Genomic DNA, 23,859 nt, shown 5'->3' with positions numbered 1-23,859 from the left:
CTGACAGCTCAGAGCCTGGAGCCTACTTCAGATTCTGTGTCTCCCCCTCTCTCTACCCCTCCCCTACTCACGCTTTGTGTCTCTCTGTCTCTCAATAATAAACAAACGTTAAAAAAAAATAGCTCAAAAAAAAACTGCAGGCAGGGTCATTTTCATAGAGTGAGGCAGAATAGATATAATAATAGTAACAACCAAGGATTTATTAAGTATCTGTTAAATTTCAGGCATTGTGTGAGACTCCTTGCATAAACTTTTTTCATATGACTGCTACAACATAGACTTTAAATTTTTTAAAGATTTCATTTATTTTTGAGAGACCGATATAACACAGACTTTAAATTCGAGTGGTAATATCTATGCGTATAACAGTGTACTGAAATTGGATGGGATTAGATAACTTTACTATGGGTGAAAAACTATAAAATGAGGAGCCAGATTTTCCTGTCTTTGGTTATAAAATCCCTACTGTTTCAGACCCCTAATAGAATATTTTGGGGTTGAGAGAAATCAGGCTGCATGAAGCTTGAATGGGAAGACTACCTCATGTCAGTCAACTTAAGGTCTATATAATTTCTTAGCATGTTCTATAATTACAATAAATTAAGCAGCTAGCATATATTGAGTTCTTACTATATATTAAGGCCTGCTGCATGTAATCTCTCATTTAATACTAAAGACAACTAAATGAAAAATTGGTCTTATTTTTATATACATTTTTCAGATGAGGAAATAGAGACTCAAATATTATAACTAGTTTAGATAATGACCAAATAACAAGTCAGAGTTCAAAACCAGTCCATGCTCTATAAAAAGACTGTGCTGTACATGGGAGGAATGTAAAAGTGCACATGACACATTTTATGACATCAGGGATTTTACAGTTCAGTAAATGGTGATGGTACTTTTCAGTCAGTCTGTACTTTCTTTTGAGAACTGGAAATAGTCAAATTCATCATATTCCTGTATCTACTCATTTGTGTGACACTGCCTGTTGCACAATTTAATACCTTCAAGTTCTGTGTAAACATTCTTAAAGTTTATAGATATTTATTGTATAAATGAAAATATTGAGCTGTAGGAAGAGGTTTTGATATGGACTTGAAGTATTCTTTTGGATGGCTTGATTTTTTTTTTTAATTTTTTTTTAATGTTTATTTATTTTTGAGACAGAGAGAGACAGAGCATGAACGGGGGAGGGTCAGAGAGAGAGAGGGAGACTCAGAATCGGAAGCAGGCTCCAGGCTCTGAGCTGTCAGCACAGAGCCCGACGCGGGGCTCGAACTCATGGACCGTGAGATCATGACCTGAGCCGAAGTCAGACGCTTAACCAACTGAGCCACCCAGGCGCCCCTGGATGGCTTGATTTTTAAAGCACTTGTATACTTTTTTCTTTTTAGTATTTAACTACTTGTTAAAAAAAACTTTATCTGTAACTAATAATAACATTTTATATAATGTTACTGAGGTATAAAATGGAGAGGTAGAAATATATAAGTTTTTTCGGGTCTTTATAGTCTGAGTATTTATATTTTTAATTACTAGAATCAGATCAATAGTAACCATCTTCGAAGAGCAGAACAAGAGGTGATCAGTCTACATGAGAAGGTGCAGTATCTTTCTGCACAGAACAAAGGACTACTTACTCAATTAAGTGAAGCAAAGCGCAAACAAGCAGAGATTGAATGCAAGGTAAATGTATCAACTACCTAATGTTTTTGTGAATATAATAATGCCTTTTTGTTTTGTCTCATTATTGTCTTAAAACCAAATAAAACCAAAAAGAACTAGCTTTGTTTCCAACTTTTCCTGAACTTGGTTTGGTGGTTGCTTTCAGACAAGGTTAACTCATCATGCCTTGAGGTGGATTTCAGGCAGGAAACTTCATTTTCACCTATTTGGTTAAATGCTAGTGTAGGGAATTAAGTTAGCCAGGTGGTTGAAAATTGATATCTCTGTACAATTTTTATTTTGACTTGTAACCCTTTAAAAACGAAGTTTTAAAAATCGTAACCAAAAAGATAGGTAATGTAGAGAGGTTAGGGCAACTCTGCTTTGATTGGTACCTTATCAGTAGACATTCAGTATTGATAAATGTTTTCTGGGTAGAAAGCAAAAGAAGTTTGTATATACCAATGGGTTGGGGAAATTGTGTGCATTTCCCATTACTTTAATTTGTTTTTTTTTAATTTTGTGTGTGTAAAGTGTTTGGATTTATAAAGCATCAAAAAATATTTGAATGCAAGTAAATTTTTTCTTGAAATTAATCTACAGTATAACAGTGGTGAGAGGGTGAGGGGATGTGGAGTGGGGTAGAAGGAGAGAGAAAGTGAAAGAGATAGTGTATGTGTGTTTGAGAGAGAGAGAAATAACTAAAGAGATGACTGTGATCTGAGCATTAGAATGGATTACTGAAGACAAGTTACGGAATTTTAAAAATAAACTAGTCATCCATCTTTCCATGGTGAGATAGCAGGAATGATGCCCTTTAGAGATTTCAGCCTTATTATTCTATGATAAGAAATAAGACTTTCAATGGCACATGTAAAGCTGTAATTCCATCAACTTGTTCTGGTGTCATTAAAAACCAAGAGTGAAGCTTGAATGGTTTATCAGTGTCACTGAAATCCAGAGATGAAATTACATCCTAATAAATATGCATGGCTGTTACAATTTACACTGACAGAAATCTGTAGGCAGTACTGAAATTTGTACTAACTTAAAATTAGTACCTCTGGAAAGTTATAACTAGACTAATTTAAAAATAAAGTGATGTGACATGAGGTTGTATCAATTTGATTCGTCTTTCTAATGTGTGATTGAGTTTTTATGATGCTGTATCGTCTATGCTGACTTATTTTTAATAAAGAACTAAACTTAATCTTTTTTCATTACTGGTGTAAGTTTTCCTTAAACATTGGTTGATAACACTATGACTTGATTTAATATTGCTCCTCAAATGCCTTAGTAACTTAAGCTAAGTAAAGTGTCCTTTGGAAATAAATATTTGTTGAATTTGCTGATGAAAATATATATACATATATGTATTTTTTTAATTTAAGCAATGGGCTCAGATTCAGAATTTTAGAGAATTTTAAGAACCAGTATATATTTTGTTTAATCTTTAGCTGTTCATTAATAAATCTGTAAAATAGGTTAAAGATGCTGATTCCCCTGTCTCCCCCTGTGTTTACACTGTATATTGATTTATTCAATCTTTTGTAATACCTTTTGTAGATTTTGAGAATGACCAGTGTGTTGTTACCCTAGCACCTAGTACATTCTAATTAAGTGTATATATTTACCTTGTTATCTTGGAATAGTTCAGGAACAAACCTTAACTTTTTCAAGCAAGCTAGTCCTTTAATTGTGTAAATCTGATTAATTTTCATTTATTTTTTTAAGGTTTTTATTTTCAGAGAGACAGGACGTGAGTGGGGGAGGAGCAGAGAGAGAGGGAGAATCTCAAACGGCTGCGCCCTGTCAGTGCAGATCCCTAAGAGGGGCTCAAATTTACGAAACTGTGAGATCATGACCTGAGCCAAAATCAAGAGTCAGATGCTCAACTGACTGAGCCACCCAAGCACCCCTTATTAATTTTCATTTAGTTCTACATGATTATAGCTTATAATTTGTTGGTAAATAATTATTCAGGTTCATTTTATTTTTCATTTATGTAAAATATCAGGATACTGTTTTTAATATTAATGTTATTTTCTCTCTATAACTGTGTTTGAATATTCCCACTTAAAAATGAAACTAGTACAAGTCTGTGATCTCCAATATGAAAAATCAGAATACTCTGAAACCCAAACGTTTTCTCATAAATTTCACACACATTCATTTGGATAATTTTTATTGTATCCCACTTGGTGTGTATTTTTATACTTTACTGTTTCATTGTGTTTAACACTGAGCATACTGTTTCATTATGGGTGTTGTTGCCACTAAAGAATACTAAGGTGCCACTAATACTACTAAGGTATGTACCTTATTACTTTTCTAAAATCTAAAAAATCTGAAGTTCCAAGATACACCTTGTGCCTAAGATTTTAGTAATGAGATTATGGGATTTGCTACGTAAATATAAATTTGAAGATGACAAATATTTTAAATTTTCTGGTTCTACAAATATAGAGAGATATATAGACATAGATATATGTATGTCCATGAGAAAAGATGTATTAATTATGAATTTGCAAAATTGTATGATAAGAAATTTTAAGTGAGGAAAATCAAAGTATTTTACTATGATTATAACATTATGCCTACATGGAATAATGATAGGAAGGAAACAGGAAGAAAATAAATCTGTTGCTTATATATAATATAAATTTTGCTAGCTTAATACATACTCGTAATGCTTTGATTGTTTAACTGAGTATAAATCAAAGCAATCCGTCCCCTTTTACCTCATTCTGTTTCTGATTCTACCACATACCCCTTTTACTTTTTGTTAGGTAACTGCTTTTATTATTTTCTGATATATCCTTTTAGAGTTTCTTTTAGGCAAATACTAGCAAGTAAAAATATATAATTTTTCTTTTCACTTTTATTTATTTATTTATTTATTTAATAATTAAAAAAAAATTTTTTTTAACGTTTATTTATTTTTGAGACAGAGAGAGACAGAGCATGAACGGGGGAGGGTCAGAGAGAGGGAGACACAGAATCTGAAACAGGCTCCAGGCTCCGAGCTGTCAGCACAGAGCCCGACGCGGGGCTTGAACTCACGGACCGTGAGATCATGACCTGAGCCGAAGTCGGCTGCTTAACCGACTGAGCCACCCAGGCGCCCCTCTTTTCACTTTCTTACATGAAAGTTAACATACTGTATGCTCTTCTTTTTTTATTTTTATTTTTTGTCACTATATTTTGTAGAGCTTTCAATATCAGTGCTTGAAGAGTCTTATTAGTTTCTAAGGTATATTGTTTTCCATTGCGTGGATGTGCTTAGGTCCTTATTGGTGTGCACATGGATTGTTCCCAGTGTTTTGCTGTCACAGGCACTGTATAGTGAATAACCTTATACATATATAATTTCAGACATATAGAGTTATATCTACATATTCCTATAGAGGTATATCTATGTGTTCCTGTAATTTGATTGTTTGGTCAGTGGGTAAATATATTTGTACTTTCATAGATTTTGTCAGATAACACTCCTGACAGTTGTGCCATTTTGTACTTTGACCAGCAGGGCATGATAATACCTGTTTCTCTATTGTGTTACTTACAAAGTATATAGCCAGACTTTTCATTCTAAATAGATGCTATTTTAGGACATGTTTTGTATATTTTACAACAGTGATTCTCAAATAGGATTGGGAGGAGGTGAGATTATGAGACTTCAAAGAAGGATGGCATCTAATTATGTATTTGTCAAATACTTGGGCAGCTTTTATTTGTCAGTCTTATAGGCACTGGGGATTCAGTAGTGAAGAAGGTGGTCACAATGTTTAGTGAGACAGTAAAGTAAAAAATACATAGGATTATCACGAATGATGTACTATAAAGTGGGAGGTAAGGAGAATGGAGTGCTAGGAAGTGGTATCAAAGGTGGGACGTGAAGAATAGGACAGAAGCAACCATATGAAGAGCCAGGGGAAGATCCTCACATGAAAAAGGTCACAGAGTTCAAGATCCAAAAGCAGGAAAGAACTGTTTGCTGAGACTTCTATAAAGCGAAAAGCTAATGAAATAAAGCTAGAGAAGCAGGTTGGGATTCCACTTCTTACCATGTAAAATTTTAGAGGCCATGCTGTGGGAGGCCACTGAAGGTTTTAAACAGGAAATCAACTGACTTTTTTTTTTTTTTCTGTTTTGCTGTATTTGCTTCAGATTTCTTTTTTTCACTGTTAATTTTGAAATATTTTTATGTTTACACAAAAGCAGCAAAAATAGTACATAGAGTTACCATATGCCTTTTAATCAGCTTCTTCTAATGTTGACATCTTACATGTTAACATCTAACATGGTACATTTATCAGTACTGAGAAATGAATGATGGTACAATGTTATTACTAAACTATAGACTTCATTCAAATTTCCTCATTATATCTCCATCTCTTCCATTCTGTGACAGTTTCTTAATGCTTTCTTATCTTTCCTTACCTTGACTAATGAAGAATACTGGTCAGATATTTTGTAGAATATCCCTCAGTTTGGGATTGTCTGTTTTCTCCTGATTAGACTGAGGTTATGTATTTTAGGAAAGAATACAGAGTTGAAGTGTCCTTCTCAGCACATCATATCAGAAAACACTTCGTATAAATATATCTTACGGTTAATGCTGGTAACCTTGGTCATTTAAGTTGGTGTCTGCCAGCTTTCTCCACTACAGAACTTTTTTTCTCTTATACTCAGTTCATTATAAGCAAGTAACTAAGTCCAGCCTGCAGTCAGATGGCAGTCAGGGGTGTTAAGCCATACCTCCTCAAGGAAAAAGTATTAGGGGCGCCTGGGTGGCTCAGTCGGTTAAGCATCCGACTTTGGCTCAGGTCATGATCTCGCGGTTCGTGAGTTCGGGCCCCGTGTCGTGCTCTGTGCTGACAGCTCAGAGCCTGGAGCCTGTTTCAGATTCTGTGTCTCCCTCTCTCTCTCTCTCTGACCCTCCCCCGTTCATGCTCTGTCTCTCTCTGTCTCAAAAATAAATAAACGTTTAAAAAAATTAAAAAAAAAAAAAGGAAAAAGTATTAAAGAATTTGTGGGTATATGTTAAAACCACCACAGTAATTAATAAATATTTGGGGGGAACTATTTTAAGACTATGCATATATGCTTAAAGTTTCAGCAACTAATTTTAGCATTTAAGCATTTATTAGGGGATATTGCTTGTAGCAATTAATGTAGTTATTTTTTAAAGGAATATACATGCCATTGTGTGTGGAGGTAGGTTTAAGGTGAGGTTGGAGAGAGATGTGATATGAGATCATCAGGAAATAGCACAGGACAGAGTAGCTAGCTTGGGCCCAGCTTTTAGCATTTAAATAAAGAGAAATAGATAAATTCACAATCTATTTTTATAGAGAACCAATAAGACTTGGTGATTAGAGAGGGGGAAGATTAAGGTAAATTTTGGGTTTTTTACTTGATTAACATAATTTCATGTAATTTATAATATACATTTGAAAGTATTAATAAATTTACATAGCTAAATGTATATGTAATTTACATAAAATAATTTTGATTAGTATAATTTTTATAAATTGTTAATTAACATTAGTAAAGTAGTAGTTATCTATTACTATTTTTTTTTTTTAGAAGGCAACCTCTTAATTTTTTTTTTAATGTTTTTATTTATTTTTGAGATAGAGAGAGACAAAGCATGAATGGGGGAGGGTCAGAGAGAGAGAAAGGGAGACACAGAATCTGAAGCAGGCTCCAGGCTCCGAGCTGTCAGCACAGAGCCTGACGTGGGGCTCGAACTCAATGGACTGTGAGATCATGACCTGAGCCAAAGTCAGACGCTTAACCGACTAAGCCACCCAGGCGCCCCTCTATTACTATTTTTTAATGTTTATTTTGAGAGAGAGTGAGTAAGTGCATACGGGCTGGGGCAGGGCAGAGAGAGAGAGGGAGAGAGAGAATCCTAAGCAGGCTTCTGCTTGTCAGCACAGACGACTGACGAGGGGCTCCATCTCATGAACCATAAGGTCATGACCTGAGCTGAAATCAAAAGTTGGATGCTTAACTGAGCCACCCAGGCACCCCTGTATTACTTTTTAAAAAATTACTTCTAAAACTTAGTGGCTTAAAATAGCAATAAGCACTAATATCCTAGAGTTTCTATAAATCAGAAATTCAGGAGCAGTTTAGCCGGTGCTCTCTAGAGTTTAGAGTTTAGAGTCTCTTATGAGACTGCAGTCATTTGAAGGCTAACCTGAAGGATAAAGTGTTTTAGGTGGCTCTCTCCCATGGTTGGTGCTAAATTTCTCCTAAGGTTACCACCCTGTATATTTTTTTATACTAATGATTGCTAAATTGCAACTGAAGTAAATGGAGGAGCAAAATATTTTTGTATACTCTATATTTCTCTAAAGTATTTTTTTCATATTTTGTTACTTCTGGATCAGTATAATTTGGCACAGATATTGTAGAATACAGTTTGGGGGTTTTTCTTTATGAAATTTTGAGGTAGTAGAGTTAAATATTATACTTTTCCTAGGAAGGTTAGAATTATGATATAATCTAATTTCAGTTCTCTTTAGCATAATGTAAAAATTCATTGACATTTATTGCCTCAGAAAGAATATAATTTTTAAATATTGTCTAGCTAATATACTCTCTGAGCATCCATATTGCCTGTTAATCTGTTGTCCTCATTAGGGATTTGAAAGTTGTCAATATTTGTTTTTTGTTTTTTTTTAAATTTTTTAAATGTTTCTTTATTTTTGAGAGAGAGAGAGCAAGAGAGAGAGAGAGTCAGCATGAGTGGGCAAGGGGCAGAGAGAGTGGGAGACACAGAATCCCAAGCAGGCTCCAGGCTTTGAGCTGTCAGCAGAGTCTGCTGTGGGGCTTCAACCCATGAATCATGAAATCATGACCTGAGCCGAAGTCGGATGCTTAACCGAGTGAGCCACCCAGGCTCCCCAATATTTGCTCTTACATAAAAAATGAGCAGCTTTCACAGTCAACAGTGATACGAATTTTTAATTAATTAAGTTCATTTTTATTTTAACATTTTATGCAACATTTACTTATATGAGTGGTGTTTATTTTTATTTATTTTTGAGAGAGAGACCATGCACGAGCCAGGGAGGGGCATAGAAAGAGAGAGAGGGAGACACAGAATCGGAAGCAAGCTCCAGGCTCTGAGCTGTTAGCACAGAGCCCAACGTGGGACTCAAACTCATGAACTGTGAGATCATGAGCTGAGCCAAAGTTGGACGCTTAACCTACTGAGCCACCCAGGCACCCCATGAGTGGTGTTTCTCAATGCTTAAAGATGGAATGCTATTCTATATATTTGGTCTTCATTTTATATCAAGTTCAGGAGATAATGGCAATTTTTTTCTCTCATTTAATCTATTTGTTATTTTTTAAATTTGAAGCAGATTACAAGTGTTTATGTTTTATTTTTGGTTTATTACATGGTTTATTTTTGGTTTATTTTGTTTCTTCCCTAGAACAAGGAAGAAGTGATGGCTGTGAGACTCCGGGAAGCAGATAGCATAGCTGCTGTGGCTGAATTACAGCAGCACATTGCTGAGCTGGAAATCCAGGTACCATATGAAAATGATAAAGGACACACAAAAATAAGGCAATAGTTTCTCCTTCCCTCTGCCCCTTTCCTGCACCATTTACATCTTCCTCCTAATAACTGTGATTGTTATTTTTTTGTGTTTGTTTCTGTTTTTTAAAATTTTTTTTAATGTTTATTTATTTTTGAGAGAGAGACAGAATGCGAGTGGAGGAGGGGGTGAGGGAGAGGGAGGCACAGAATCCGAAGTAGGCTCCAGGCTCTGAAGTGTCAGCACAAAGCCCAACGCGGGGCTTGAACTCACGATGGTGAGATCTTGACCTGAGCCAAAGCCAGATGCTTAACCTACTGAGCCCCCCAGGTGCCCCGAGTGATTGTTACTTTCAACACTTGTTCATTTCCAAGTCCATTTTTTTGGTTGTGGTAAAATACATTTAACATAAAATTTACTCTTTTAAAGTATACAGTTCTGCAACCAGTCTCCAGATCTCTTTTCATCTTGCAAAATTGGAAGTTGACCTATTGAACATGTCCTAATACCACTCTTCCCCAAACCCCCAGAAACCACCATTCTGCTTTTCATCTCTGAATTAGATTATTCTAGGTACCTCATATAAGTAAGATGATACAGTATTTGTCTTTTTGTGACTGGCTTATTTCACTTAGCATAATGTCATCAAGGTTTATCCACGTTGTATGTGAAAACATGTATTTCCTTTTTAAGACTGAGTGATATTCCGTTGTATGTGTATACCACATTTTGTTTATCTATTTATCCATTGGTGAACACTTGGGTTGCTTCCTCCTTTTGGCTATTGTGTTAATGCCGCTATGAACATGGTTGTACACATCCGTTTGAATCCCTGCTTTCAATTCTTTGGGGATTACCCAGAAGTGGGATTGATGGATCATGTGATAATTTTGTGTTTAACTTTTTAAAGAATTGCTGTACTATTTGCCATAGCACCATTTTACATTCTCACTAGCCAATGCACAAGGTTCTTATTTCGCCACATCCTCACCAACACTTGTCAATTTTCTGGGGGTTTTGTTGTTGCTTGTTTGTTTTTTTATAATAGCCATCCTGATCAGTGTGAAGTGGTAGCTCATTGTGGTTTTGATTTGCATTTCCCTAATGATTAGTGATGTTGACCGTCTTTTCATTTGCTTATTTGCCATTTGTGTATTTTCTTTACAGAATCAGGTTGTTGTTGAGTTGTAAAAATTGCTTATATATTCTCAGTGTCAGTTCCTTATCAGACTATAATTTGCAAATGTTTTCTCCCTTCCTTTGGGTTGCCTGTTTGTTCTCTTATTGTTTTTTGATGCACAAAAGTTTTTATTTTTGTTAAATTTACCTATTCCCCCCCCCCCACACTTTTCAAATTTTTATTTAAATTCTGATTAGTTAACATAGTGTAATAGTGTTTTCAGGAGTAGAATTTAGTGATTCATCACTTAACATATAACACTGTATGCTCAGCACAACAAATGCCCTCCTTAATACCCATCACCCATTTATCTACCCTGTTTGTTCTATATAGTTAAGAGTCTCTTATGGTTTATTTCGCTCTCTCTCTTTTTTTTCCCCTTCCCATATGTTCATCTGTTTTCTTAAATTCCACATATGAGTGAAATCATGTAGTATTGTCTTTCGCTGCCTGACTTATTTTGCCTGCCATAATACACTCTACCTCCATCCACATCATTGTTTTTTAGAGTTTATTTATTTTGAGAGAGAGACCGAAAGAGAGAAGGAGCACGTGGGGGAGGGGCAGAGAGAGAAGGAGAGAGAGAATCCCAGGCAGGCCCTACACTGCCAGCAAAGAGCCCAATGTGGGGCTCAAACCCATGAACTGAACTGTGAGATGATGACCTGAGCCAAAACCAAGAGTTGGACGCCTAACAAACTGAGCCACCCAGGTGCCCCCATCCTCATCATTGCAAATGTCAAAATTTCATTCCTTTGGATGGCTAACTAATTTCCTACTTCTTCTTTCGTTGCCTCTGCTCTCAGTCCAATTTTGAGTGAAAGTTTATCATATTCGTACATTGCCAAAGCAATTTTCAAAAGAGAATTCAAAAAGAAATGTTTTTTTCACTCTATGTCTTATTTCTTATACAGTATAAGGTAGTAAATTTCTAATATGGGAAAAGTATTATGCTTAAAATCTTATTTCTTTAAAAATGTGTTATATTCTGTTCCAAGCTATAATAGAGTTTTTGCTACAGCATCTAGAATTTCTTCCTACTTGAAATATCCTTTGGTCTTAAATTTCAGTTCAGAATTTGCTTAGTTTTTAAGACATATATATTATAGCCTCATCTTTTGATTATAGCCTCATCAAAAGTAATTAAAAACACATTATGATTTGTATAAGTTTATAAAAAGATAGCTTTTGTGTTCTGTTGGTAATATTCCCTGTAAAGTAACACATATGCAGGAAAACTTTAGACATGAACTGACTGCATAATATATTTGTAATCAGCAATTTAAATCATGGTATCACAGGCAGTTCTAGTTTAAGCCTGTAGTTTTCCAACATCAAGAAAATTATAAAATTTTGCTACATTTCTGTACATCTTAGTCACAAACAGCAAGATTTATATCACTCTTTTTATTTATTCTGAAATAGTAATTAAAACGAAGAGCCTGATATGTGGCATGTCTTGTTTAAAATGAAATATAACATCTGTTTTGAAAAATAGAAAAGAAAATCCATGAAATTTTTACCATCAGGAGTATGTTGGCATCAAATGGCTTTTGATTAAATAATCACTGGCATCCTAATTGCTAAATTCATTGGCACTTTTTCAGTATTTATCCTGCTTGAGTTTATTTCATTTGTCATTGTTAGCCAATCATCCTCTTTACATTCTCTCCTCTCTTGGCTTTCCTGCACCACTCAATTTTGCCTCTCTTCTTTCTTGTTTATTGTTTTTCAGTCTAAACATTCAGTTCTGAATGTTTATATTCTTCTGAAAATCCAAGTTTTTGGCTTTTTGAGAGCTGTGCTCAAATGAAAGGTCTCACATGGCTTCAGGAGCTATCTTGTATGACAACAAATCCTAATGTAACTCCAGGCATAGCATGTTTCCCCAATAATTTTTAAACCTTTTTTAAAAGCCATTTTAAAAAATACTAACGCAACATACAGAGAAGTTCATAATACAAAGCAACAACATAATATGGGTAAACACATTACCCATATAATCACTGTTCAGGTCAAGATAGAGGATATTGCCTATACCCCAGAAGTCTACCCAATCATACCCTACTCCCTTATCTTGAGTTTTTTGGTAATCACTCCTTTGCTTTTCCTTATAATTGTGTCATCTTTATATGCCTTTCTGTACAGTTTAATTTTCCCTGTTTCTGAATTTTGAGTAGAGTCTTATTGAATATTTTAATTTTTGTCTGTTCTTTGTTCAACATTATTTTAGAAAGAGTAATCATTTTTATTGTTGTACATGTTCCATTTTATGAAAACATCATAATGTATCTCTCCATTTTAATATTAGTGGTCATTTGGGTGTTTCCCAGTTGGGACTGTTTTGAACAGTGCTGTGATTATGAGCAATCTTGTGCACTATACTGACCACATGTACATGTTTCTCTAGCATGTATACCAAAACTATTCCAAAGTGTGGAATAGTTGTGTCACAGAGCATGCAAATCTTCAACTTTATTTTCCAAAGGGCTTGTACCAGTTTAAACTCCCAGCAGCAGCATATGAAAGTTCTTGCTTGTTCCATATCCTCTTCAACACTTGGTGGTGAGAGATGCTTTAACTTGTGCCATTCTGATGGGTACACATTGATATTTTGTCATGGTTTTAATTGCCATTTACCTGATCGCTAATGATGTTGGCCACTTAGATTTCCTCTTTTTTAAAGTACCTGCTAAAGTCTTTTTGTATATATTTTTCTACTGGGTTGTATTTTTCTTTGGATGTGTAGTTTTTTATTTATTGAGATTATGTTTTGCAAATACCTACTCCTACTCTGACTTGTCTTTCATTGTTGTTTTCTAACTTGTATCTTTTGATGAGTGGAGTAATAGTTTTAATGGACAGTAGACCACTCCCCCCAGAAGTTGCACAGGCATTTCAAATTCAACATGTTTAAAATTATATGTGTTCCTAGGAGTGCCTGGGTGGCTCAGTCGGTTAAGCGTCCGATTTCGGCTCAGGTCATGATCTCCTGGTCTGTAAGTTGGAGCCCTGCATCGGGCTCTCTGCTGTCAGTTCAGAGCCTGGAGCTTGCTTTCGGATTCTGTGTCTCCCTCTCTCTCTGCCCTTCCCCCACTCACGCTCTGTCTCTCTCTGTCTCTCAAAAAATGAATAAACATTAAAAAAATTTTTTTTAATTGTATGTGTTCCTATTTCATTCCCTCCAAATTTTTTTTTGTATTAAGCCTTCTTCTTTTTTTTTTTTTTTTAATTTTATTTATTTATTTTGAGCAAGAGAGAGACAGAGAGCATGAGTGGGGAACAGGCAGAGAGAGAGAATCCCAAGCAGGCTTCACACTGTCAGAGCAGAGCCTGATGGAGGGCTCAGTCTCACAAACTGTGAGATCATGACCTGAGCTGAAAGCAAGAGTTGGGACGTTTAACTGACTGAGCCACTCAGATGCCCCTGTATCTCAAGTCTTGGTCAATGGTATCATCTCTTACTGAATTGTTCAACCTAGTAGGAACTTCACTTACACGTTTTTTTTAGCCCTTTACATCAAGGCTATATATAGAGAGAGAGTATATAAACTTTCAACTTTACTGGATAATACCAAATTATTTTTACAAAATGCTTGTGCTAGTTAACATTTCTACCAACCTTTTACCTACTCACCTACTCTTGTAGATTGGCTTTCAGATAATTTTTAATAACTCATACAGACTGATGTGTCTTGCCTAGCTCTTCAGTTCCTTCAAAAGAGAAAAGTGCTGAGTAAATCTAAAACTAAATCAAAGGTAATTTTAATTTCAGAAACTTTTCTTTCACTCTTTCTTAGCCTTTCTATTCCCCCAGCCATTCCCTGAATTCTGTCCCAAGCCTTACCTGAACTGTTGTAGTAACTTCCTTGCCAGTTCTCTTTTCTCTAGCCTCAGCTCTTCCACAAAGCTATCAGAATTAGCTTTCTACAACATAAAAAACTTTTATTGACTGTCTTTTACCTAGCAAATCATATCAAAGTTCCTCAGCATAAAATGCTTACCTTCTCATTGTTGCCCCAATCTGCATTTCCTATCTCATCTCTCACCATTACCTGTCCGTCCTCCCTCTCTGCCCACTACACATACACACACTTTTCAGAATTTTCACATTCTTTCAGAATTCTGTACCATTCCGCAAACTACTATGCCTTCCTTAATTGAGATTTCTCTGTACCCCCTAGTCCTCTGCTTTTAAGGTATTTCTTCTTACTGAGTTCTCCATGGCTAGCTCCCTCTTAATACATTTAGTAAATTTGTTTTCAGTAAACATTTTGATGATTCAACTTTCATTCATTTGCTCATTGCATGCACATTAAGATCCATGAATAGATCTCTTGCTAAAATCTGAAACTGCCTTTTCAATTATAAGAATAATACATTTTAGGTTGTTCTTAGTCATGGAAATATTTTCAATCATTTTCAGGTTCCACTAGGGGGAGAACTCTGTCAAATATTTTGATATTTCATATTTCTTTGGACTTAACTCTTCCAATTAACATTACTCTCTTGTGAATAAAATTTTTTCCCATAGAAGGAAAAATAGGATAAAAACAGAGAGCAAGGCAAGCCATAAGATACTCTTAAATACAGAGAACAACTGAGAGTTGCTGGAGGGGATGGGGATGGGGTGATGGGCATTAAGGAGGGCACTTGTTGGGATGAACACTGGATGTCATATATAAGTGATGAATCACTGGGTTCTACTCCTGAAACCAACACTACATTGTATGTTAACTAACTTGAATTTAAATAAATGAATTAAGAAAATTATCCGCCATAAACCAATTTCTCTCCAACTCTTCACTTAATAAACTATATTATTATGTAATCTGTTATTAATATAATTAAGGCCTTCTTAAAGTATATGAAATTATACTTTTATAAGTGTCCTATTTAGATGAGGAAATACATCAGGTGAACAAATACTCATTTGTATAAACACAGTATTTGGTAGTAGATACACTTGTGAGGCTGAAGTTTATTAAATTTGATTTCAAAGATGCTTCAGTCAACTTGAAACTTTAGGTCTGATTTAAAGTTTATAAACTTTCCTCGGAGCATCTGGGTGGCTCAGTTGGTTAAGTGTCTGACTCTTGGTTTTGGCTCAGGTCATGATCTCACGGTTTCATGAATTCGAGCCCCACATCGGGCTCCAAGCTGACAGTGCAGAGCCTGCTTTGGATTCTCTGTCTCCCTGTCTCTCTGTCCTTCCCTGACTTTCTGCTAGTTCCTTGTTCATTACCTACTTAGTAGCTTCCAGTGGCTTTCAGGACAGAGTTCAAAGTCTGGCTTCTCTGCACAAGACTCTCTTTGCTCTGATCTTCCCTCCCTTTCTAGCTTCATTTCCTACTTTTTCTAGCATTTACCTATACTTGAGCCACAATAAACTGGTTAAGAATCCTGCAAATTGAGTCGCCTGGGTGGCTCAGTTGGTTGCGCATCTGACTTTTGATTTTAACTTAGGTTAGATCTCATGGGTCATGGGATCAAGCCCTTCAGCTGACTCTGCACTGACAGTGCAGAGCCTGCTTGGGATTCTCTCTCTCTCTCTCTCTCTCTCTCTCTCTCTCTCTGTCTGCCCTTCTCTCTTCCCGCACACTCACTTTCTCTCAAAATAAATAAACTTAAAAAAAAAATCCTTTAAATCCCAGTTCACTCTGTTTTTCTTCTCTTCTCTTTTGATCTTGCTTTTCATTCAGAGGTCAGCTTAAGTTTGACCTGCTGTGATCAGCCTTCTCTTATGATGCCATCCCAGTCTATTTTGTTGTCTTTCCTCCACTAACCCACTCAGTTATAGACTTCTTTTATAAACCATCTCACACTATTTTAATTACTCGTGTTGAAAAGTCCCGATGTGACTAAAAGAATAAACTATTAATTTGAATGTGGTATTGGACTCAGTTCAATAAATATTTATGGAGTGCCTACTATGGGCTAGTCACTACTCTAAACACTTTAGAAGAATTAGTAAACAAAACCCACAAAAATCCCTTTCATTGTCAAGTTTAATGGTAGAGAAGTCAGATGAATAAAATAAATGAATCATATAGTGGGTAATTTAGAAGATGATGAATACAATGGAGAAAAAAAATGTAAGAAAGGAAGAGGGTTGGAATGTTGAGGGTAGGATACTTTTACTATTTTAAAATAATGTTGTAGGGGCACCTGGTGGCTCAGTCGGTTAAGCATCTGACTTTGGCACAGGTCATGATCTCATGGTTTGTGAGTTTGAGCCCCACATTGGGCTCTCTGTTATCAGCACAACACTCTAAAAAATAAAAAAAAACCTCTTTTTTTAAAGTGCCATTTTGAAAAATAAAAAGTAATAATGTTGTAAGAAATGGCATATTAGAAGGATATTTAGGGGCACGTAGATGGCTCAGTCAGTTGAACATTCAACTCTTGATTTCAGCTCAGCTTGTGATCTCAGGGTCATGGGATTGAGCCCCTTGTTGGGCTCCACCTACTTAAGATTCTCTGTCTTTCCCTTGCTTGCACTTGCTCGCGCATGCTCTGTCTCTGTCTCTCTCTCTCTCTCTCTCTCTCTCTCTCAAAAAAAAAAAAAAATGGTGGGGGGGTGGGATAGTTAAAGATTTCAAGCAGGTGAGGCATGCAAATTTAGGGAAAGAATTCCCTGCTAAGGTATTAATAAAGGCAAAGAGCCTAAGGCCAGGATCATGTCTGATTCGAGCCCTTGGGTGAAGTAAGAGGGGAAGTAGAGGAGGTCTGAGGATTAAATAGGGCAGATTATGTAGGGCCTAATAACTTTGGTCTTTGTCTGAATAAGATAGAAAAGTCATTCAAGGGGCGCCTGGGTGGCTCAGTCGGTTAAGCATCCGACTTCATCTCAGGTCATGATCTCGCGGTCTGTGAGTTCAAGCCCCACGTCAGGCTCTGTGCTGACAGCTTGGAGCCTGGAGCCTGCTTTTGTTTCTGTGTCTCCCTCTCTCTCTGCCCCTCCCCCATTCGTGCTCTGTCTCTCTCTGCCTTTCAAAAATGAATAAATGTTAAAAAAAAAAAAAAGAAAAGTCATTCAAGGTTTTTGAGCTTAGGAGTGATCAATTAGAAGACATTTAACCTAGCAATACTCCATTGTACATTTATACACCACATCTTCTTTATCTATTCATCCATTGATGGACATTTGAGTTCTTTCCATACTTTGGCTATTATTGGTAGTGCTCCTATAAACATTGGGGTGATTACTCGGCAGTCATAAAGAATGAAATCTTGCCATTCGCAACTACGTGAATGGAACTAGAGGGTATTATGCTAAGCGAAATTAGAGAAAGACAAATATCGTATGACTTCACTCATATGAGGACTTTAAGATACAAAACAGATGAACATAAGGGAAGGGAAGCAAAAACAATCTAAAAACAGGGAGGGGGATGAAAACATAAGAGACTCTGAAATATGAAGAACAAACAGGATTACTAGAGGGGTTGTGGGAGGGGAGATGGGCTAAATGGTTAAGGGGAATTAGGGAATCTACTCCTGAAATCATTGCTGCACTATATGCTAACTAACTTGGATGTAAATTTAAAAAAAATAAGTAAAAATTAAGAAGGAAAAAAAGACATTTAACCTATTAAAAAGATTTAATTGAACTTGATTCAGAAAAAATGCTTTTAAGAGTAATTCATAGTATTTAGGAGGGAGGAAATGGTGGTTAAAAAGTGTTTCCTCTTTCTCTTAGTGGAATTTTCCACCTTTATTCATTGATCCAAATGTTATTTATTAGTCAAGGACTTTATTTTTACATTCATATTAAATAGAACTTGCTCTGCTTTGCAGGTGGAACAAAACACAGAAAAGTTCATTTTTGTTCAGATAGTTGAATAAAATTGGTAGGAATTAAACTGAAGCTTTCTGATATTTAACCTGGAATTGAATTTGTATTTTGGTTATTATAAAGATAAGCAGATTAATTTGTCATAACCATATTAAAAGCTTTTGGGGGTCAAGCACATCTATAAAATTAATGCTGCTTGGTTATAAGTAATGGAAAATTTTTAATTTAAAACAGTGTATTCTACTCAAATCCAACTTTTTGTTCTTTTCCTGGTAGCCAGTAACATTTACCCACTTTCGTTAGTTTGCCCAGCAGATAACCTCTAGGGATGCCTCACATGGGCAATACCCCAACCACTCGTGGCTTAAAAAACACCCACTCAAAATTCTGTTCTGACCTAAAATGAGTGAGTTAGGTTTAAATCAGTGTGCCCAGATCAGTATGCAGTTTTGGCAGAGATGGAGAGGAAGTGATAAAATCTTTATCACTGAACTTTAAAATATGTGTTTTAATAACATTAAATTACAGTGACATTACTAAATGATGGTGTTTATCATAAAGCTTTGTGATCAGTCTGTGCTTTCCAGTTTCCTGAGCTAATTTGTTAATGGTTTCACAACAGGTGGTAGTTTATCTGCCAGCTCTTGGCTAACAAACTTCTTTTTGGAAGTTTCCCCGCCCTTGAAGTAAAATGGTTTTCATTTTGAGCAACTTAAATAGTAAAATATTTTTCATTTTTCTTAAATGATTTTCTCAAAATCTTAAGCATTTTAAATTATGAATATAGCTATTCTGTAATTTTACCTAGTTTTAATAATAATTCTCAGCAGAGGAAGTTAGATATATAGAATATTTTACTCAGCTTGCTATGTAGTCATTAAGTGTTATAAAATTCAGTTAAAAATTTTTTTTTACTTAGGTGTTCAGATTCTTTGGTATCCAACTTTAGTATGCAGTTAAATATGAAGAAATTAAATACCTAGAGGTTTTTAAGTTATTGCCGTATGTAGCATCTGAAGAATTACTGAAGAGTGATTAGACCTTTGAGTACCATCATGGCAATGATCATCTTGGTGTTATTAAAAGTTACCAAGGTTTAGTTTATGTACACCCGGCATATACATCTTGGTCTCTCATACCATTCTCTAGTAAAAGAAACCAAGCCTCCTCAGAGAAATAGCTGATTCCAGGGCTGGGACAGGAAATACAGTAAGGACGAAGATGAGCCTAGACACCTTATAATACTAGAGAAAGGAGAAGCTCAAAAACAAAATCCTATATTAATAGGAGTATCTTAAAGGGACAGATGAACCAACCTAAAGAGCTCCTAATGGCCAAAGGTAGAACAATTAAGGAAAAAATACTTAAAGTACTTCATAGTAGATTGTAACTCACAGTATAAAGTAAGTATCCAAGGGGCACCTGGGTGGCTCAGTCAGTTAGGCATCCAACTTTGGCTCAGGTCATGATCTCACTGTTTGTGGGTTTGAGCCCTGCATCCGGCTCCACACTGACAGTGTGGAGCCTGCTTGGGATTCTCTGTCTCTCCCTCTCTCTCTGCCCCTCCCCCATTCATAACTCTCTCTCAAAAATAAAATAAATAAACTTAAAAAAATAAAATATCCATGAGTCCATACTGATATAAATAATGATTAAAAAAATAATAAATGAGGGAAAAGAGATAAATTTCTATGCAGAAGAATTCTAAATAATTGTTGTATATATTCTACCCTTAAGGAGAAGAAAAATAAGTGCTTCTCCTTAAGTGTGGACTGTGCACAATGACTTCCCTCTGAAGGGTGCAGTATGGAAAAGGCAGAAAAAAAAGAGTAACTGTATAGTGGAGAAACTTCACAAACACTACCTCAACACAGATAATCAAGGTCAACATCAGTAGTTATTAATCATATTGATAGTTCGTACCCTTGATACGGTATGAAAATGGTATTTCTGTAGTCTTGTAGTAACCTTTATACCCCATTCTTGACATGAGAAGAAATGTCAAAGTTCAATGGTGGGGCATCCTACAAGATACTTGACCAGCACTCCTCAGAGCTCATCAAAAACAAGTAAAGTCTGAGTATCACAGCCAAGAGGAGCCTAAGGAGGCATGACAGCAAAATGTAATGTAATGTGGTATCTTACATAGGATCTTAGGACAGAAGAAGGACATTAGCTCACAAACAAACAAAAAAACTAAGGAAATCTGAATAAACTGTAGACTTTAGTTAGAAATATATCAGTATTGGTTCATTAATTATAATGAATTATAACAAATTTACCACAATAATGAAAGATGCTAATAATAGGGAAACTAGTGCAGGAGGTATATGGGAACTTTCTGTCTTCTCATTTTTTCTGTAAATCAAAAATTGTTCTTTAAAAAGTCTATTATAAAAAATACTTTATATAATGTCGTGGTTTTTTGGGACCCTTGGAATCCTATAAATTTAAGTATTCATCACAAAATTGATTTGCTTCTAATTAAACTATGATTTATAAGAAATATTTTCTAGCTTTTGACCTTATGCAAATGCTGACTTTTCATATGGACATGTAGTTGGTCCTATAAGAAAGATCACTTTAAAATACGTATTTGTGTTTGTTCTTTCTCTTCACAAATGGAATTAAGTCAGTCTTAGCATTAAAATTTTTTTTAGATTTATGTTCTCCCTTACATACTTTCAAATTACCTTATTATTTTCTTAAAAGTATTTATATGTACTTTTTTCTAGTTGCTAAACCATAAAAAATATTCAAACCTTTTTTGTGCATGACTTTAAATTACAGGAAACTGTTTTAGAAACTTTATCAATAGTATGTGAGATGAGTATGATTTTGTTTTTAGATGTTTCAAATGAGTCACCTTGAAGTCACAGAGAGGCTACCATTTACCACAGTTACTATTATGATTAATTTTTCTTTGGGCAAACTACAAATCAGTAATAACTTACTAGAGCTTAGTGGTTGCTATTGATGTTTCAGTAAGGTTATGTTGATTAATCACGGTGATTACTTATCACCTGTCAGGGATTTACTCATATCATTGGGTTTTCTTCTATAGTAATTTCATATGCAGTTATAATTTGCTTAATATATTTTGCTTTAATAAATGCATCGAAAATACCAAATTAGGACTTAAAAATTGTCCCCCTGCTGCAAGTTAACATGGTTGCCTCTGTGACCGTTGAACATAGTTTCATAATATAGCCTCGAAAAAAAGTATTATTTAACCTTTAAAACAGCAAAGATATTGCCTTCTCATGGCCTCTGAAATATTTTAGCTTTACAAAGGAGAGAGAGAGCGCTTGGATATATGTTTAGCATAGTCTCTCTTTGAGGTATATTTTTTATCTGTGCATGTAATTTAAAATATTTTTTAAATGTAAACTTTACACTTGCATTTAAGACTAAGCAACCTGCATTGTGTCATGACCCTTCTAATACCACAAACTTTCTGTAATACTTCTCCCAGTGAAAAACCCACATCCTATGTATAACCTTAGATTTATTTTGAAATCTCTATGAAGAGAGCATAGAGATTACTAATTGTTTCTGTTATTTCCTTTAAGGGTGTGATGTCTATTTGTAAACCTTGTTTGAAGTTTTAATTTGAAAAGCTTAAAATGTTAAACTATGCCAAATACTGATTTCGTATTCTAAAATTATAAAAATGTATCAACTAATTATAAATTTCAATTGAGAATTGGGTGGCATATTAAACATCTGTAGAACATTCAAGAAAGGAGAAAGGAATAGTGCTTGTAATAACCAATACTTCTAATACCACTGGCCAGAAGAATATTAGCAAAGGCAAATTTAATGATAAGCCACTTTTTTTTTCTGTTTTATTGCTGTTCTTATTTTTATTATTTCCTTCCAGGTTAGACTTACTTTGTGTTCTTTAACTTCTTAAGATGGATGCAGAAATCCAGCATCGTTTTTATTCTTTTTTTTTTTAATTTTTTTTTTAATTTTTTTTTTTAACGTTTATTTATTTTTGAGACACAGAGAGACAGAGCATGAACGGGGGAGGGGCAGAGAGAGAGGGAGACACAGAATCAGAAGCAGGCTCCAGGCTCTGAGCCATCAGCCCAGAGCCCGATGCGGGGCTCGAACTCACGGACCACGAGATCGTGACCTGAGCTGAAGTCGGACGCTTAAGCGACTGAGCCACCCAGGCGCCCCACATCGTTTTTATTCTTTAAAAATATTGGTAACCACTCTTAAATAGGAGAATTGTTAAACCATAGTAAATCCATACTTGTCATAGTCTCTATCTTCAAGAAAGACTAAAGATCTGCAAGACATATTAAATGAGAAAAACAGATCATAGACAATGTAGAACATAATTCCATGTGCGTTTTAAAAAGTATATGTGTGTGTACTACCTGTATACACATATTTATGTTTAAATACATTAGAGTAGTCTGCTGTGATACCTGTCAAAACTGTTGACAGTGTTCCCTCTGAGGAGAGTAAAGGGCTTAGTGCAAAAGAGTAAGGGGCAGGAGTTTACTTTTTACACTATATGAACTTAGATGATTACTATTGTAATTTTTGAAAAGTATATACATTTAAACGTATATACTTTAAGATAATCATTGCTAGAATGGAAATAAGAATTAGAACTTCCAAATAATCATAGGAAAATAGCAACAAAGAAAACTTGGTTCATCAAACAAAAGTGCTGTACTCATTCTGTGGCCTTGAAGTCCCTGAGTTGTCTGGCTCCTGCCTACTTCTCTTGACTGTGTCATAAACCACACTACCCTTCATGTGTTATGCTCTAGCAACACCATCCTCCTTTATGTTGCTTGCACCAAACGTATTCATTCCTACATGAAGGCTTTTGCTCTTACTCTACTCTGCATTTGGACACTATGCTCCCTGAGCCATTCTGTGGTGGTTCCTTCTCATCATTTTTATCTCAAAAGTCACCCACTCACAGATTTTCCCTGACTACCTTTGTAAAGTTGGACCCTTACACTGTTTACTCTCTGTTTCATCATCATGTTTTATATTGTTTATGACTCTTATCAGAGTCTTTAATTATCTTCACATCAAGAATTAACTCACTCCCACGAATACTGTTAGAACCTTATTTATATTATTTACTGCAGTATGCCTTTTACCTGACATATAACAGGTGCTCAAAAAACAATTGCAGAATGAATTTTAGGGGGCAGAAAACAGCCATCTTTAAGAGAGTTTGATACTCTTTTTTTTTTTTAATTTTTAATTTTTTTATTTTAGAGGGAGAGTGTGCTAGAGCAGGGGAGAGCGGTGGGGGGGAGAGAGAAAAAAGCAAGAGAGAGAGAGGAAGGAAGGGAAGAAAGAAAGAAAGAAAAGAAAAGAAAAGAAAAGAAGAGAGAGAGAGAGAGAGAGAGAGAGAGAGAGAGAGAGAGAATCTTAAGTAAGCTCCATGCTCAGCACAGAGCCAGACATGGGGCTCCATCCTACCACCCTGGGATCATGACCTCAGCTGAAACCAAGAGCCAAACACTCAACCAACTGAGCCACCCAGGCTCCCTGAGGGTTTGATATTCTGTGCCATAAGAGGTAGTAGCATGTTCTAAGGACCACATATGTAAAGATTTATTTAAATAAATGGTGTCCCAGAGGTAGATTGAAACTGATCCTATACTTTT

General features: G+C 35.5%; 1 protein-coding gene across 17 annotated transcripts in view; it reads left to right on the top strand.

The window, feature by feature from the left end:
* EVI5 (ecotropic viral integration site 5) overlaps nt 1-23,859 on the top strand; it is a 235,234-nt gene that overhangs the window by 160,012 nt on the left and 51,363 nt on the right. For all 17 annotated transcript variants that reach the window (XM_042952838.1, XM_042952836.1, XM_042952839.1 and 14 more), the window contains 2 exons: nt 1,543-1,689; nt 9,126-9,221. In XM_042952838.1, the coding sequence (XP_042808772.1) occupies nt 1,543-1,689; nt 9,126-9,221 (243 nt within the window). The remainder of the gene's footprint in view (nt 1-1,542; nt 1,690-9,125; nt 9,222-23,859) is intronic.

The sequence above is a fragment of the Panthera leo genome, chromosome C1 (assembly GCF_018350215.1).
Source record: "Panthera leo isolate Ple1 chromosome C1, P.leo_Ple1_pat1.1, whole genome shotgun sequence".
Lineage (NCBI taxonomy): Eukaryota > Metazoa > Chordata > Mammalia > Carnivora > Felidae > Panthera > Panthera leo.
Note: the sequence above shows the minus strand (reverse complement) of the source record. Positions and strands in the feature narration are given on the sequence as shown.